The 17,606-nt window shown below is 50.1% G+C and overlaps 1 protein-coding gene across 1 annotated transcript in view; it reads right to left on the bottom strand.

Annotated features, from left to right (window-relative positions):
- The window catches only part of MMP17 (matrix metallopeptidase 17), a 195,673-nt gene that overhangs the window by 11,424 nt on the left and 166,643 nt on the right, over nt 1–17,606 (bottom strand). Inside the window, exons 5-6 of the mRNA XM_085633855.1 lie at nt 17,232–17,408; nt 49–148 (exon numbers count right to left, since the gene is read on the bottom strand). Coding sequence (XP_085489981.1) covers nt 49–148; nt 17,232–17,408 — 277 coding nt within the window. The remainder of the gene's footprint in view (nt 1–48; nt 149–17,231; nt 17,409–17,606) is intronic.

Below are 17,606 nucleotides of genomic sequence, written 5' to 3'. Positions count from 1 at the left end.
ATCCTCAGGACACCACAGCGGATGATCCAAGAGAGAAGTAGAACTTACTGGATGGTGGAGCGGTTCTGCGGCAGCTCGGGCAGCAACGGGTGGTCCTCGGGGCTGGTGGTATCCGGCCTGTTGGTCGGGGACACCGATTCCCGCACCCCTGCATTAAGACAGGACACAGCATTAATGAATGACATCCTATGGGTTGAGGTGGTGAGAAGATAACATGAATACAATAATATGAGATTGTGTGTACCCTTTGTGTCATGCTGATGTTCTCTTTCAACCGATTACACCTGCGCAGTGCCGCGACTCAAACAGTCGTGGAATTGGCCTAAGTGCAACGCATAGTGAAAAGGGATGGTCTTAAGCTTCTTTCTGAACTCCAGCAGAGAGAGGGAAGTCTTACTTCCTGGGGGTTGATGGGGGTTCCACATACTAGTGGCCTGACCTTTTTTAATTTATCAAAGGAAAACTCCCGGAGAACCCTGGTTCTCTGAGAGCTTGAGAGCCTGGAAACAACTGTGCAGAAGGAAGGAGCGAATTTGGAGATCACCCTATGATCTTCAATACAGAGGGCCCGATTCACAGAACTAACTTAAGACAAAATCCTAAACCTACTACCAGTTTGGTATTCACAGAAGGCACTTACTCATTTTGGTATTCACAGAAGGCACTTACTTATTTTTGTATTCACAGAAGTTAGGATTCCTAACTTTAGGACTCCTAAATGCCTTCTGTGAATACCGAAAGTCTTAAAATTAGGATTTTTCTCAGTTTAGGAGTAGTGAAGTTAGGACTCCTAACTTTACTACTCCTAAACTGAGAAAAATCCTAACTTTACGGCTTTAGGTATTCACAGAAGGCATTTAGGAGTCCTAAAGTTAGGAGTCCTAACTTTAACACTACTAAACTGAGAAAAATCCTAATTTTAAGACTTTCGGTATTCACAGAAGGCATTTAGGAGTCCCAAAGTTAGGAGTCCTAACTTTTCTACTCCTAAACTGAGAAAAATCCTAATTTTAAGACTTTCGGTATTCACAGAAGGCATTTAGGAGTCCTAAAGTTAGGACTCCTAACTTCTGTGAATACCGAAATGAGTAAGTGCCTTCTGTGAATACCAAAATGGTAGTAAGTTTAGGATTTTGTCTTAAGTTAGTTCTGTGAATCGGGCCCAGAGAGATTTATAAGCAAGCAATCCCGGAATATAAAAGGAATATATTCAAAGAAAACACTAAATACTTTTCTAGCAAGATACTACAATCTAATAATTTGTCAAAAGAGCTTTTTAGTACTTTAAAAAGCTTAGCGAAAATGCCTATGCCCAACAGTAACAACTTCAGTCAAAACTTTTGTAATATCTTAGCTAACTTTTTTCAATTAAAAGTGAAAGAAGTTTACGACTCGTTTGTAACTAATAATTAATCATCTACCGCTGTTTCGACAGGCAAGGAAGGGCAACCCACCCTTGTTTTTTATTTTAGAAATTCTCCATGCGTAGTACAAAGCAGGTGTATAATCTAATCATAGCCACGTAATCGAGATCTCCATTTGATCCCTGTCTGCTAAAAACTGCTCATCTTGTTCCAGAAATTCTAAGTACTCAACTGACTACGATTTTTAACGAAATAATCTACACTATTTATTTCCCCTTTGATTGGCAGAAGGCTTCCATTCTACCTTTAATTAAAAAAATTGCCTCGGTCCACAAGGGCCCAGTAGTTAAAGGCCCATCTCGAAGTTACTTTTTTCAGCCAATCTACTGGAGAAAGCTTTGAATATGGAACTCACGTTGTTCTCTGATACTCACAGCTTGCTGGACTCCACTCAATATGGTTTCAGAAATGCACATAGTACGGAGACTGCATTGGTGACTGCTTCAGAGGAGCCGAGGTCAATCCTAGATGGAGGTGGCAAGGCTGCACTGATACTGTTCGATCTCTCGGTGACCTTTGATGCGGTCAATCATACCATTCTGATTGGCCGTCTCACCAAGTTGGGGATAAGCCGCCTTGCCCTTAGCCTGTCAAAATCCTTTCTATCAGCGAGAGTGCAGCACGTTGCATTAGGAGAGTTCATTTCTGATCAGTTCTGCTTGCCATGTGGGGTGCCTCAGGGCTGCTCGCTGAGCCTTCAGCTGTTCAACCTCCACGTCACCCCCTGGCCAGATTGATCAAATTATTTGGGTTCTCTGTGATGTCTTACGCCGATCATACCCAAATAGTGGTTTCAATATCGAGCAATCCTGAAGACACCGCCTCTAGATTCAACGCTTGTATTCTCAGGAGGGTAACTGGGTGATGTCAAATTGTCTAAAGCTTAACTCCAGGAACACGGAGGCCCTTCTCTTGGGCTCACACACTTGATTTTGGTCGCCAAGCTGGTGGCCTCAGGAAATGGGGGCTCTTCCCTCGCCAGTTCGGAAAGTCTTTGACAATAAACTTAACTTTGAAGATCAGGTCAAAGCCCCAGCATCATCAGTATTCTTCACATTAAAAATGACCAGGAAAAGTTGCCCCTTCATACCCAAAGATCTTCAGAAAACAGAGATTACCTCTCTTGCCCTATCTAAACTAGATTATGGGAATGCCCTATTCATGGGCATCCAGAAAAGACTTCTTCATAATTGCATATTCTGAGGAAATGCATTGACCTAACTTTTGTCAGGAATCCCAAAATATCAGTCTGTGTCTCAGGCCCTGATCAAGCGACACTGGCCACCAGTGGCAAAAGTGATAACGTTTAAGGCCCTCTGCTTAGCCTTAAAGGCCCTGCACAACATCAGCTCAGGCTCTCTCCAGGACAGATTTATTTGTTATGCTCCATCCAGAAAACTCAGATCCTCGTTGGCCAAGTGTTTAGTGCTACCAAGGACCAAACAAGCATCTTGGGGAGGCAGAAGCTTTCTACAGAGGATGGCAAAGCTGTGGAACTCTCTCCCCGTGGCCCTAAAGACCTGCTCAGACCTCCTGGCCTTTAGGAAATCTCTCAAGACTTGGCTCTCTAATAATTGAGAAGCACTGCTTTTAGGGTTCCCATATACGTTAGCTAGAGCGCCAAGATGCCCCTGCATTCAAGCACTATATAAAATAAAATTCAAATCAAATAGAAAGGTAACGGCCAACCTTAGTGCCAGGGTTGTAGTATGGAATAATCTTACCATCCTGTCCAAACCCTACAAGCCCTTCCAAGGTCAGCATCTTTGATAACGAGTCCACAACCTCACCACAAAGGAATGTAGACCATCTTGGATGATACAAAGACCACGCCATCATCATCGCAGAGCAACTCAAGAACACTCACGTTACACTGCATACATGACTCTGAACTCAACTTTGTGGAACATTAAGAGACCCAAGTGTCTCATTACAATTTCAAATATGTTTGTTAAGATATAGTAAGAAAAGAAAAGCAGATATCACCCTCCTGAACGAGACATATCTTTAACTACTAGAATCGGGAAGTGAGACAAGTATGGGCAGAGGAAACAGGCCATACATTGTGTTAGGGAAAGTGTTTGGTAATTGTTGGGCAACTTTGTGCATGCTGCTGTCTGATGTTCCACAAAGATTTAATAAATAGTACACTGAAATATCATTGACACAATGTCCTAGACATCATTCACAAAAAGATTGTCCCATTGGTTGCAGAGTTTCTATTATTCACTCCAAAGGGGCATCAATGTTTGTATATAATATTTAGGTCTCACTATTTACGTTGGATAATATTCTGACAACAATATTATGGTACCACACCAACCAATCACAAGAGGTTATAGTTACCTCCTAGGAAATTGACAACAAAGGCTATATTTTATATGGTGTGTGTGGGACAGTATTCCAGACATAAACAATAACACAAAACACATTTGCTTTACTACCAGGAAGGGGTATTGGACATTTAACTCTGCCCCCCCCCCAAGTCTTTGTTAGACCTGACATCCTTGCTGTGGTATTCCCCCAACGTGTTGCCTTCCCCCTCCTGCTTTGCCTATTTGTTCATTTGTGTTGGTTTTAGGACTCTGTGCACTTTACCACTGCTAACCAGTACTGCACTGGATTGTTACGAGGACTTTCTGTTTAATATTTAATAGATACAGCCCACTGGGGCATGATTGAGTGACTCCAAAATGTCAAAACACTACAATTATGATTTCCTGTTTATTTATAAAACCTTGTTTTTGCTCAACAGGCACCAATGACATGAAAATGGTACATATTTGCATATGATGGATTATGGCGCTGCATGTCAAATGTATCTTATTTTTGCAACACCAATGTTACACAAACTGCGAGTTGAATAGCTTTCACTCGGACTGTTTATGTACTTTTGGAGTTACAGATCCACTTCAAAAGGCCTGCCCTGGGATTTTGGGAATTCAGAAGCTTTGCTAGTCCTTTCTGTTTCACTGCGGGGGCTGAAACGCGTGATGGCGGAGGTGCAGGGCACTGAACAAAAGAAATGCACTATAATCTGGGCTCGCACCGTCCTTTCCATGAACTAAGTGCAATATATATTTACCTATACATATTTATATATATACACACATATCCACTTGCAGTATCCCCGTGCATGCACGCACAGATATATATATATATATATATATATATATATATATATATATATATATATATATATATATATATATATATATATATATATATATATATATATATATATATATTGTAGCAAACAAAAGGCACTGAGGCATTTCGGAAGGGCTCACCACGCCTCCTGCGGGGCCAAGGAAGGCCGGATGGTTGGAGTGACATGGTGAGCCCTTCCGAAATGCCTCAGTGCCTTTTGTTTGCTACCATATATTACACGGCTGGCTCTGGTCGTGGGAAGGAGCTCCGCTTCTACGTGCGGCTACAGACACTGCATGGGAGAAGACTGCGCCGAGATCACCCTTTCTCGCATTGCAGCGCGACACTCCGTTGGAAATTGTGGTCTCATAACCTGCTCTCATTCCCTACTAAAGGATTTAAATTTGCTAATAATTGTGCACATTGGCATGCAACCTACTCAAGGTAATAATTATACTCACCTCAAAGGACTACAGCAACCAGCATTCCATGAAAGCCACACCCACTTAGGGCGGACTAATTCAATAAAAATGTTTTTGAATTAAGGAGGTGAGCTGTGCATCCATTTGTGCTGTGTTCATGAGGAGGGGGCGTTCTGGCCCCGAAACGTGTCGAACCTTGGTTAATGTGGAGAGAGGCTGTGAGGCTGCCTGCGGGGCCAAGGAAGGCCGGATGGTTGGAGTGACATGGTGAGCCCTTCCGAAATGCCTCAGTGCCTTTTGTTTGCTAATATATATATATATATATATATATATATATATTATCAAACAAACAGACAGCAAAGTCTGAAGCTATTGGCGGAGGTTAATGGAATGATGTCGCTTGGTGAGAACAGCCCTTTCTAAGGATGTGTCTATGACGACAAGGGGAGCTCTCTTGAGGAGGGGGAGGAACGGGCCTGAATTGTTGACCTCAGACTTTCATAATGAATCCTCTTTCTATCTTTTTGAGTGGTTAATCCTCTAACAAGTAATGTATACTTGCAGCCCTGCTTCATACTTTATCTATACTCGACTAATACAACTACATCGAAACATCATGCCTTTTCACTGATACAAAAACAAAAAAACCTACAGAAAATAAATTAACCGCATCATTTTATATCGATAACAATATTGGTGGCGACGAGTAATGTAGTATAATAACAAATACATTGTGTAGGACCAGGGGTCACCGGGCCCTAAAGGGGTAACGTGACTTGAGCGGTTGGGCACCCGAGGGCTTACGTGTGAAGCGACCATACAGCACACACATCCCCTGAAGCAGGAAGCGCACGCAATAACTGACACCACACAGTATGTTCACTTAAAAATCAGTCAGGTTTATCTAGTTCAAATGCAATGCATTAGATTCTCACTGGCAGTACCATTATACATTCAAAGGCATTTCATTACCCTTTAAATTGGCAACCCTGAAAACAGTAAAACGTCAGGTTCGGGGAATATAGGGCTGCGCACAACAATTAATAGCGCTTAAAAATCAGGTTGCATAAACATTGCACATAGCGCTACACATGGAAGTTCACTAGTACGGTGAACCAGGCCCTAGGAATATAGTGCCGCACACAGCAGGTCAATAGCGCTTAGCAATCAGGTTGTCTGAACAGGGCACCTGGCGCTACACAGGGCAATTCCCTCGCACTAGGAACCAGGCACCTGGAATATCGTGCCGCCCACAGCAGTTGACAAGCGCTCCCAAATATGGCATTTAACCCAGCCCTGCAGTTTACAGGAATAGCGCTTAGGAATCAGCGCCCTGCACGTAGTGCGCCTGGCAGACTCTTGGCGAGTTAAACATGGCAGTTCCACCGGGCTCTCTCACTCTCTCGATAGGCAGAGTTCAGGCACAAGCGGGGGGCCGGGGCCCAGTTCTGGCATGCTCTGCAGGAAGCGGGGGCCTTGTGGGGAGTCTCTCCGGGGAAGGGGCGTGCTCCGGGCCTCAGAGGGGCCTCCCGCCCTCCTCCCCGGAGTTTACCTGAGTCTCTGGCCTTCCCTCGGCCCTGGCGACGGGTTCTCTGGTGGGAGGGGACCCCCTCCTCCTCTGTGCTTCGTGCTGCGGCGCTCTCCCCGGCGAAGGACCTCCTGATGACGTCTAGGCCGCCCGGCGATATCCGGGCCGAGGGCCTTGTTCGCGGGCTTCTCCCGCCTAGTGGAGCGGCGCGGGGAGCGGGGGACACAGCGCGGGGCTCCCGGTCTGGTCAGACGTGACCGGGGAGCTCCGCTGGCGTCACGGGCACTTCGGGGGATTCCGGCCTTGCTTCCGGGGTCGCGCCCGCAGCCGCCAATGGCAGTGCGGTCTGCGGGGGCGCGGCCCAGTCCACCAATGGGGTTACGGCGGGGGCGGCGCTTGGCAGTCCGCCCCGTCAGGTGATGCTAGTGCGGGGCTTCAGGCCTACGCGGCCTTCACTGCTTCTCGGCTGCCTTCTCTGCCCTCGGACCACGACACCTCGGCTGCGACGGCAGCGGCGGGGCCCCGGGCTTCTCCGCGGGCCCCGGTGATGACAGGGGGGCAGTTTCCCGGCCCCGGGCCGCAGCGGTGAGTGCGCCTCGAATCCCCACAGCAGGGGGGGCTGAAATTAAGGGGCGACTTCGGCGACCAGCGCCTGGCACAGGACTGACTAGGGGGATCCCAGGCAAGGTCGGGGAGCGCAGGGGTCACAGCGCTAGTACCTGGTTGATCCCCCAGCAGTCCAGCAGTAGTTCTCAGCTTGGGAGTTGCAGCAGTCAGTTTCAGCAATTTACTTCAGTCTTATGTTTCGCAGTCTTGGTGGCGCAGTTGGTTCTCGCGCCCTTAAAAGTTCTGTTCCTTGGGGGGGGGGGGGGGTGAGTTGGTGACTAGTTCCCTCCTAGTCAGGCTTGGCAGGTCATTCCGGGGTCTCCCTATCGCTGGGCCAGATCAGTGGGTAGTACAGGATCCCTCACTCACTTAAAGGGCAGTGCCTAAACCCTGTCACCTTCAGAGGCATAAGTCCCTGTCTAGGCCCTACCGCCTAAAACTCCTGCGTGGGTTCCCCAGTTCTGCTTTACCCAAACTAACTAGAAAAAGTTCCCTCCCTCTGTTAAGTAGCCCTAGGTCAGGTGACCACCTCCTAAGGCGGCAAAAGTAAAACCCCACCCTTCTTCTAGAAGGTACCAGCACATTCCAGGAGCTTCCCCACTCTAGGTATAGGACAAAAAAGGCGGGCTGGTGTCGCAACATTGTTGTGGGGTCCCAGCCAGCTCCTGGCAGCTAGGGTGCTACTAGAAAGGCCGCTCCGCAGTAGCAGGGGCCTGTGGCAGCCATCTTAGGGGAAGGGAGCACCTGCACCTTAACACTGATTGGCAATGAAAAGGCGCCCGGAGACCTAAGTCCAACACAAAAATGAGGGTGGAAAAAATGAGGCACGATCAAAAATACAGGGGGAGACCACCCTAGGGCTGACAGGTCTAACACGCGTCCCCCCCAGCCGAAAGAGGGGAGAGCTACCCAACCTCTAGGGAGTTCTCATCGCTAAGGCGGAAAAACCGGGAGAGACTGTCAGCATTGGCTTGGTCAACTCCGGGCCGATGTTCCACCCGAAAGTCCATCCCCTGTAGGGAAATGGACCACCTCAGCAACTTGGGGTTTTCGCCTCTCATCTGCATGAGCCAGCGAAGGGGGCGGTGGTCCGTCTGAATCAGGAAGTGAGATCCAAAGAGGTATGGCCTCAACTTCTTCAGAGCCCAGACCACCGCGAAGGCTTCCCGCTCGATGGTGCTCCATCGCTGTTCCCGAGGGAGGAGTCTTCTGGAGATGAAGGCCACAGGTTGATCTTGGCCTTCTGTGTTGAGTTGCGAGAGCACCGCACCTATGCCGTGCTCTGAGGCGTCCGTCTGTACAATGAACTCTTTACGGAAATCTGGGGTTGCGAGTACTGGAGCAGTACACATCGCTTGTTTCAGCGTTTCAAATGCCTCCTGGCAAGCAGCTGTCCATATGACCTTGCGAGGTTGTTTCTTGGACGTCAATTCTGTCAAGGGGGCTACGATGGTGCCATATCCCTTGACAAACCGGCGGTAATACCCAGTGAGGCCGAGGAAAGCTCGGACCGCAGTTTGGGTCTTGGGGGGCTCCCAGGCCATGATGGTCTCTATTTTGGCCTGGAGGGGTTGCACCTTACCTCCGCCCACCAGGTGTCCCAGGTACATGACAGATCCCTGTCCAATCTGGCACTTGCTGGCTTTAATGGTTAAGCCAGCGCGTTGCAGCGCCTGCAATACCTCCTGGAGGTGTTGCAGATGGTCCTCCCAGGTGCTACTGAAGACAGCTATGTCATCCAGGTATGCCGCTGAGAAGGACTCCAGGCCAGATAGTACCTGATTCACTAACCACTGGAATGTGGCCGGAGCATTTTTGAGCCCAAAGGGCATCACTCGGAACTGGTAGTGGCCCTCGGGGGTGGAGAATGCTGTTTTCTCCCTTGCTCCATCGGCCATGGCAATCTGCCAATATCCGGATGTCAGGTCAATGGTGCTGAGGTACCGGGCTGCTCCCAGCCGGTCCACCAGCTCGTCTGCACGTGGGATGGGGTGAGCATCTGTCTTCGTGACAGAGTTCAACCCCCGGTAGTCCACACAGAACCGAAGCTCTGGCGTCGTACCCGGTGGGGCCGCTTTCGGCACCAACACCACTGGACTAGCCCACGGGCTGCTGGAAGGTTCTATCACCCCCAGCTCCAGCATCTTTGCCACCTCACGCTGGATGCTATCCTTCACTCGGTCAGGGAGCCGGTAAGACTTGTTCTTCACCGGGGGGCTGTCCCCTGTGTCCACATCATGGGTACACAGATGAGTGATTCCAGGCGTGAGAGAGAACAACGAGGCGAACTGTCCCAGGACATGGCGACAGTCCCTCTGTTGCTCTGGGGTCAAGGATGGGGAGAGGACTACACCTTCTACAGAGCCATCCTTCTCTTGTACCGCAAGAAGGTCAGGAAGTGCTTCACTCTCTTCCTCCTCGCTCCCATCTGTCACCATGAGGAGAGCAAGCTCCGATCGCTCATGGTGCGGCTTCAGGCGGTTGACGTGGAGCACCCGATGGGGCTGACGGGGGGTCTTCAGGTCCACTACGTAGGTGGTCTGGCCTCGTCGCTCCACAATTTCGTACGGACCAGTCAACCGGTCCTGGAGGGCACAAAGCTCCCCAGGTTCCATGACCCACACCTTCTGTCCAGCGTCCAACTCTACCGTCCGAGCGTTGCGGTCATACCACTCCTTCATGACGGCCTGACTAGCCTCTAGATTCTCTGAGGCCGCCTTCCACAGCTTGGCCATCTGGCTGCGGAATGCCAGCATGTAGCTGACAATATCACGGGGAAGCTTCTGCGAAGTCTTCTCCCACCCCTCCTTCACTAGGCTGAGGGGCCCCCTAACGGGATGGCCATAGAGCAGCTCGAAAGGGCTGAACCCGACTCCCTTCTGCGGCACCTCACAGTAGGAGAACAGCAGGCAAGGGAGGAGAAAGTCCCACTTACGCCTCAAGCCCTCTGGCAGGCTCCGGATCATTCCTTTCAACGTCTTGTTGAAGCGCTCCACAAGTCCGTTAGTCTGGGGGTGGTAAGGGGTGGAGAACCGATAGGTCACTCCACACTCCTTCCACATGGCCTGCATGTAGGCCGACATAAAATTCGTGCCCCTGTCCGACACCACGACCTTGGGGAATCCCACTCGGGTAAAAATTCCCAACAGTGCCTGCGCCACCACCGGTGCAGTGATGGTCCTCAGAGGAATAGCCTCTGGGTACCTTGTGGCGTGGTCCACCAAAACCAAAATGAACCGGTGTCCCGCTGCGGTCGGAGGGTCCAATGGCCCAACAATATCGATACCGACCCTCTCAAAAGGGGTCCCGACAACGGGGAGCGGTTCCAACGGGACCTTCAACTTAGTCCCAGTCTTGCCACTGGCCTGACAAGACTTGCAGGTCTTACAAAAGGTGTCCGAGGCAATCCTCATCCTGGGCCAATAAAAATGGGGGACTAACCGTGCAAAGGTTTTGTCCTGGCCCAGATGTCCGGCTAAGGGTATCTCGTGCGCTAACTCCAGCAGGAAGGCCCATTAACATTGGGGGACCACTATGGCCATCGAAGATCCATGTACCGGCACCCTGGGCTCACTGTATAGGAGACCATCCTCCCAATACACATGATAACCTCCCAGTTCCTGACTGGCCACTTGGGCTTCGGCCTGCCGCCGCATGCCTTCAAGAGTGGGGCACGTCCTTTGTGCCTGACAAAACTCCTCCCGGGTAGGCCCTCCTTCCACATGCCAGTCGGCAAGGGTCGGCAAGTCCTCCACGGGTACGACATCCACCTCCGCGGACTCCGGGGGCACCTCTGCGGCCTCCCCATCTATCACATGGGGCGTGTCCTCCACCACCTTCTTCCTTCCATGTTTGGCTTTGGGTTGGGCCAGGATTCCAGGCTCCAACCCAGGGTGAGTTCCATGCCGGGCAGCCATGGACCGCGTGCTTACGCAAGTCCACCCTGGTAACCCCAGCATCTCTGTATGAGCTCGAAATTCTACTTCTCTCCACTCGGTGTGCTCCAGGTCGTTCCCTAGCAAACACCCCACAGGCAGGGCAGGGCTCACCGCAACTCTCAGTAGGCCTTTGACTCCTCCCCACTCAAAGGGAACTTGAGCCACTGGATAGTGACTCCCACTGCCGTCAGCCAATACGGCCGGATGGAACTCCTCTGGGATTACTTGCTCTGGGGACACCAGCCGCCTCACGACAGTGGTCATGCTAGCCCCTGTGTCCCTCAGAGCCTCCACCTCCTCCCCATTAATTCTCACCTTCTGCTGGTATTTAGCAGTATTCGAGGGTAGGGACACTACGGGAACCATCTCTCTATCCCCGAGTGAAACCAGGGCCAGGCCTGTCCACTCCCCTTCCCTATCTAAGGGCAGCTCCACCCCAAGCGCTACACTACTTACCCCGGGGCTCTTCCCGCCCGTTGGGGCTGGGGGTCGCTTGCGACACTTGGGATCTCCCTTGTAGTGTCCAATCTCCCCACATTCGTAGCACCTCACAATTCTTGGCTGCTGACTCCTGTCAGGGTAAGTGGGTTTTGGGGAATTGGACGGGGGTGGGGTTCCTACTCCTTTCCCAAACTTATTTTGGGGGCCTTTTGAGAACTCCACCTTTTTATCTCCCCCCTCTCTCTTCTGGGGGAAACCCTGTCCGCCTTTCGAGCCATCTCCCCCGGGGCCCTTGTGAGACACCCGGGTGCTCACCCAAATATCCGCCTCCTCCGCAAGCTTACGGGGGTCCGTTATCTTGCGGTCCACCAGATGTTGGCGCAGCTCCGGAAAGCACTTATCCAAGAGGTGCTCCCGTAAAAAAAGATTGTACAAGCCCTCGTAATCCTGTGCTTCGCTGCCACGCACCCAACCATCTAGCGCCTTACGGGCGTAATCAAAAAAATCTACCCACGTTTGCGTGGACAGCTTATGGTTGCCACGGAACTTCTGCCGATACCTCTCGGGGTTGAGGCCAAATTTCTTAAGCAGGGCTTCCTTCATGGGGGCATACCTGACCCGATCTGCAGTTTCTAAATACAAAAGGGTGTCCCTGACATCGGGAGGTATGTAGCGATACAGGCCACTCCCCCAGCTACTCTCAGGTACCCCATGGGCTGTCAAGGCCACCTCGTATGCCTCCAGCCACTTGGCGATGTCATCCCCCCTCGTGTAACTGGCAATCACGTCTTTGGGCAAATAGAATTTTGACTCCTGGGGAGTCTTTGGTACGCTGCCACCATTGTCCCTATTGGACGCATTCAACTGGAGAGCGCGCAGCTCCAACTCTTTAAGCTGAAGCTCGTGCGCCAGCTTCTTTTCTTCCATTGCCCATCTCTTGTTTTCTCTTTCCTGCTCTAACTTGGCTAGCTCCCACCTCAACCGCCTCTCCTCCCTCCTGTCCTCATATTCCTCTGGAGACGCGCCTCTCCTGGACCCTGCCCTACTGCTGGCCCCAGAACGTCTCCCTGGTGGCCCATTTTGGACACATCCCCATTGATCAGGTCTAGTACCTCTTGCGCGCTCTCCTCCTGAGGGGCATCCTGCGCCTCCTGTCCCTCATTTCCTCTTCCCTCTGGGTGGGCTTCTACCCATGCCCTTAAGGCGGTGCGGAGTTCCGGTCCTTTGACCTTCCGCACCCCAGGCACCCCCATCTCCTACCCGAATTCCCTCAGTTGCCTCACAGTGTACCCCTCGAGGTCAGCTAACCGGAACTCCATCGTGACAGGCGGGGACCTAGATACTAAGGAAGAAGAAGAAAAAAAAAATCCTAGGATGTGGGGGACAGTTTCCGGCTACTGGGATTCTACACCCTCAGTCTGGACAGTGGAATTCACTCAATACAGTAATCAACAGTTGAAGAGCTTAACCACAAAAGGCATCTAATTGCGGCGCCCTCCGCTTCACTGGAGGGTGCTGTATGGTCACAGGTCCTTATCCCACCGCTCGCCAACAATGTAGGACCAGGGGTCACCGGGCCCTAAAGGGGTAACGTGACTCGAGCGGTTGGGCACCCTAGTGCTTACGTGTGAAGCGACCATACAGCACACACATCCCCTGAAGCAGGAAGCGCACGCAATAACTGACACCACACAGTATGCTCACTTAAAAATCAGTCAGGTTTATCTAGTTCAAATGCAATGCATTAGATTCTCACTGGCAGTACCATTATACATTCAAAGGCATTTCATTACCCTTTAAATTGGCAACCCTGAAAACAGTAAAACGTCAGGTTCGGGGAATATAGGGCTGCGCACAACAATTAATAGCGCTTAAAAATCAGGTTGCATAAACATTGCACATAGCGCTACACATGGAAGTTCACTAGTACGGTGAACCAGGCCCTAGGAATATAGTGCCGCACACAGCAGGTCAATAGCGCTTAGCAATCAGGGTGTCTGAACAGGGCACCTGGCGCTACACAGGGCAATTCCCTCGCACTAGGAACCAGGCACCTGGAATATCGTGCCGCCCACAGCAGTTGACAAGCGCTCCCAAATATGGCATTTAACCCAGCCCTGCAGTTTACAGGAATAGCGCTTAGGAATCAGCGCCCTGCACGTAGTGCGCCTGGCAGACTCTTGGCGAGTTAAACATGGCAGTTCCACCGGGTTCTCTCACTCTCTCGATAGGCAGAGTTCAGGCACAAGCGGGGGGCCGGGGCCCAGTTCTGGCATGCTCTGCGGGAAGCGGGGGCCTTGTGGGGAGTCTCTCCGGGGAGGGGCGTGCTCCGGGCCTCAGGGGGGCCTCCCGCCCTCCTCCCCGGAGTTTACCTGAGTCTCTGGCCTTCCCTCGGCCCTGGCGACGGGTTCTCTGGTGGGAGGGGACCCCCTCCTCCTCTGTGCTTCGCGCTGCGGCGCTCTCCCCGGCGAAGGACCTCCTGATGACGTCTAGGCCGCCCGGCGATATCCGGGCCGAGGGCCTTGTTCGCGGGCTTCTCCCGCCTAGTGGAGCGGCGCGGGGAGCGGGGGACACAGCGCGGGGCTCCCGGTCTGGTCAGACGTGACCGGGGAGCTCCGCTGGCGTCACGGGCACTTCGGGGGATTCCGGCCTTGCTTCCGGGGTCGCGCCCGCAGCCGCCAATGGCAGTGCGGTCTGCGGGGGCGCGGCCCAGTCCACCAATGGGGTTACGGCGGGGGTGGCGCTTGGCAGTCCGCCCCCGTCAGGTGATGCTAGTGCGAGGCTTCAGGCCTACGCGGCCTTCACTGCTTCTCGGCTGCCTTCTCTGCCCTTGGACCACGACACCTCGGCTGCGACGGCAGCGGCGGGGCCCTGGGCTTCTCCGCGGGCCCCGGTGATGACAGGGGGGCAGTTTCCCGGCCCCGGGCCGCAGCGGTGAGTGCGCCTCAAATCCCCACAGCAGGGGGGGCTAAAATTAAGGGGCGACTTCGGCGACCAGCGCCTGGCACAGGACTGACTAGGGGGATCCCAGGCAAGGTCGGGGAGCGCAGGGGTCACAGCGCTAGTACCTGGTTGATCCCCCAGCAGTCCAGCAGTAGTTCTCAGCTTGGGAGTTGCAGCAGTCAGTTTCAGCAATTTACTTCAGTCTTATGTTTCGCAGTCTTGGTGGCGCAGTTGGTTCTCGCGCCCTTAAAAGTTCTGTTCCTTGGGGGGGAGGGGGGTGGGGGGGTGAGTTGGTGACTAGTTCCCTCCTAGTCAGGCTTGGCAGGTCATTCCGGGGTCTCCCTATCGCTGGGCCAGATCAGTGGGTAGTACAGGATCCCTCACTCACTTAAAGGGCAGTGCCTAAACCCTGTCACCTTCAGAGGCATAAGTCCCTGTCTAGGCCCTACCGCCTAAAACTCCTGCGTGGGTTCCCCAGGTCTGCTTTACCCCAACTAACTAGAAAAAGTTCCCTCCCTCCGTTAAGTAGCCCTAGGTCAGGTGACCACCTCCTAAGGCGGCAAAAGTAAAACCCCACCCTTCTTCTAGAAGGTACCAGCACATTCCAGGAGCTTCCCCACTCTAGGTATAGGACAAAAAAGGCGGGCTGGTGTCGCAACATTGTTGTGGGGTCCCAGCCAGCTCCTGGCAGCTAGGGTGCTACTAGAAAGGCCGCTCCGCAGTAGCAGGGGCCTGTGGCAGCCATCTTAGGGGAAGGGAGCACCTGCACCTTAACACTGATTGGCAATGAAAAGGCGCCCGGAGACCTAAGTCCAACACAAAAATGAGGGTGGAAAAAATGAGGCACGATCAAAAATACAGGGGGAGACCACCCTAGGGCTGACAGGTCTAACACATTGACTCATGTGGGATCCCATGCTACATATTGTTTGCCCTTCTCCCCCAATATCCTTTCTATATTTATCTCGAGGAGCCCCAAATTAATCTCTACCTTTTAAAAGTGTTCTTGATCTTCCCTGAATCTTTTTTTTTTATTATAAACGGTAAACAATTGGTTCAGTTAAGCATACAATCAGTACAATGATCATAACATATTCCAAATAACCCAATAAAGTCTATGGGCCCGATGCACAGAACTAACTTAAGACAAAATCCTAAACTTACTACCATTTTGGTATTCACAGAAGGCACTTACTTATTTCGGTATTCACAGAAGTTAGGAGTCCTAACTTTAGGACTCCTAAATGCCTTCTGTGAATACCGAAAGTCTTAAAATTAGGATTTTTCTCAGTTTAGTAGTAGTATAGTTAGTACTCCTAACTTTAGAACTCCTAAATGCCTTCTGTGAATACCGAAAGTCTTAAAATAAGGATTTTTCTCAATTTAGTAGTAGTAAAGTTAGGACTCCTAACTTTAGGACTCCTAAATGCCTTCTGTGACTCCCGAGAGCCTTAAAATTAGTTTTTTTCTCAGTTTAGTAGTAGTATAGTTAGGACTCCTAACTTTAGGACTCATAAATGCCTTCTGTGAATACCGAAAGTCTTAAAATAAGGATTTTTCTCAATTTAGTAGTCCTAAAGTTAGGACTCCTAACTTTAGGACTCCTAAATGTCTTCTGTGACTCCCGAAAGCCTTAAAATTAGTATTTTTCTCAGTTTAGTAGTAGTAAAGTTAGGAGTCCTAACTTCAGGACTCCTAAACTGAGAAAAATCCTAATTTTAAGACTTTTGGTATTCACAGAAGGCATTTAGGAGTCCTAAAGTTAGGACTCCTAACTTCTGTGAATACCGAAGTGAGTAAGTGTCTTCTGTGAATACCAAAATGAGTAAGTGCCTTCTGTGAATACGAAAATGGTAGTAAGTTTAGGATTTTGTCTTAAGTTAGTTCTGTGAATCGGGCCCTATAACATTCAAAGGTCACAAGCAGAATAAATTCATTTATATATATATATTACATTTCATGAAAATTTGCCCCGCACCCAAAATTCATAAAAATTCAATCGTTACTCGCAGCACATAGTCTCAGTGAATTAGTCCAATAATTACCCATTGTATTGTATAGTGGTCGGAGTTCTATATCAGATAAAACCTCAAGTAAGAACCTCAGACTGCCTTAATTAGAATACATATCTTTGGTTATACTGGCATTGTAACTCGCCGTAGCCCACCCTCCATCGAAAGGAGGGTCTCGGGTGTTTATACTTCTTTGATAATCGCAAACCACGTGGTTATTTTGATGATACAATCAATCTTCGTTTTGTCATAATATTTGTCTGTACATCCAAACTGGATCCCCAAAGATGTGTGAAATCCGTTTTCTTCTTGAATCAAATCAACTCTGCAAAAGATTTCACTTCTTCACTTTCACAGTTTTCAATAGGAGTACCTGAGCCCTCACCAATAAATTACAAATAGTCATCACTGTAATCTTTAAAGAATTTCTGAATTTCCATCTTGGTGAAGTACAGCCGTAAAGTAATATTTCATATTTGATATATCTATTATAACAATGATCTTTTGTCAGACTCATGTTCCAAACATCATTCCGTTGCTTATTATTTGATTACTTAATTGACATTACTAATTTTACCTCCCATACCTGTTTTTCTGACTCGGGTAACCAGTTGACGCAGAATCCTTTGGTCTCCTAATCTATAAAGCATGTAGTAACACTATTTTGTAGTCTGTTTTCAAACTTTACTCACAGAAGGCAGCATGCACACCCCAGAAAGCTTATCGAGCACCCATGTTACATGATGATTTGGGGAGATAGGACTCACCGTAGAGTTGCCAAATCCTGACTTTGTCTTCATATGGAAGGTCATATTTCAGGGGATCTCCCACTGGACCCTGGTAGTAAGGCCGCATGATAGACTCGATCGCAGAGATGTGCGTCAGTCCAATGGAGTGTCCGAACTCGTGAACAGCCACAGCAAATAGGTCCATCCCATGGGCATCTTAAACAGAGACGTATCACATTATCACTTGGAGGGTGGAATATCTTATGAAGAGTCCTACCATGTCATATCCTCAACAGAGAGCACCGTAAACAGAGACGTACCACATTATCACTTTGAGGGTGGAATATCTTATGAAGAGTCCTACCATGTCATATCCTCAACAGAGAGCATCTTAAACAGAGACGTACCACATTA

This window comes from Triturus cristatus, chromosome 11 (genome assembly GCF_964204655.1).
Source record: "Triturus cristatus chromosome 11, aTriCri1.1, whole genome shotgun sequence".
NCBI lineage: Eukaryota > Metazoa > Chordata > Amphibia > Caudata > Salamandridae > Triturus > Triturus cristatus.
This window is presented reverse-complemented; position numbering and strand designations above follow the sequence as displayed.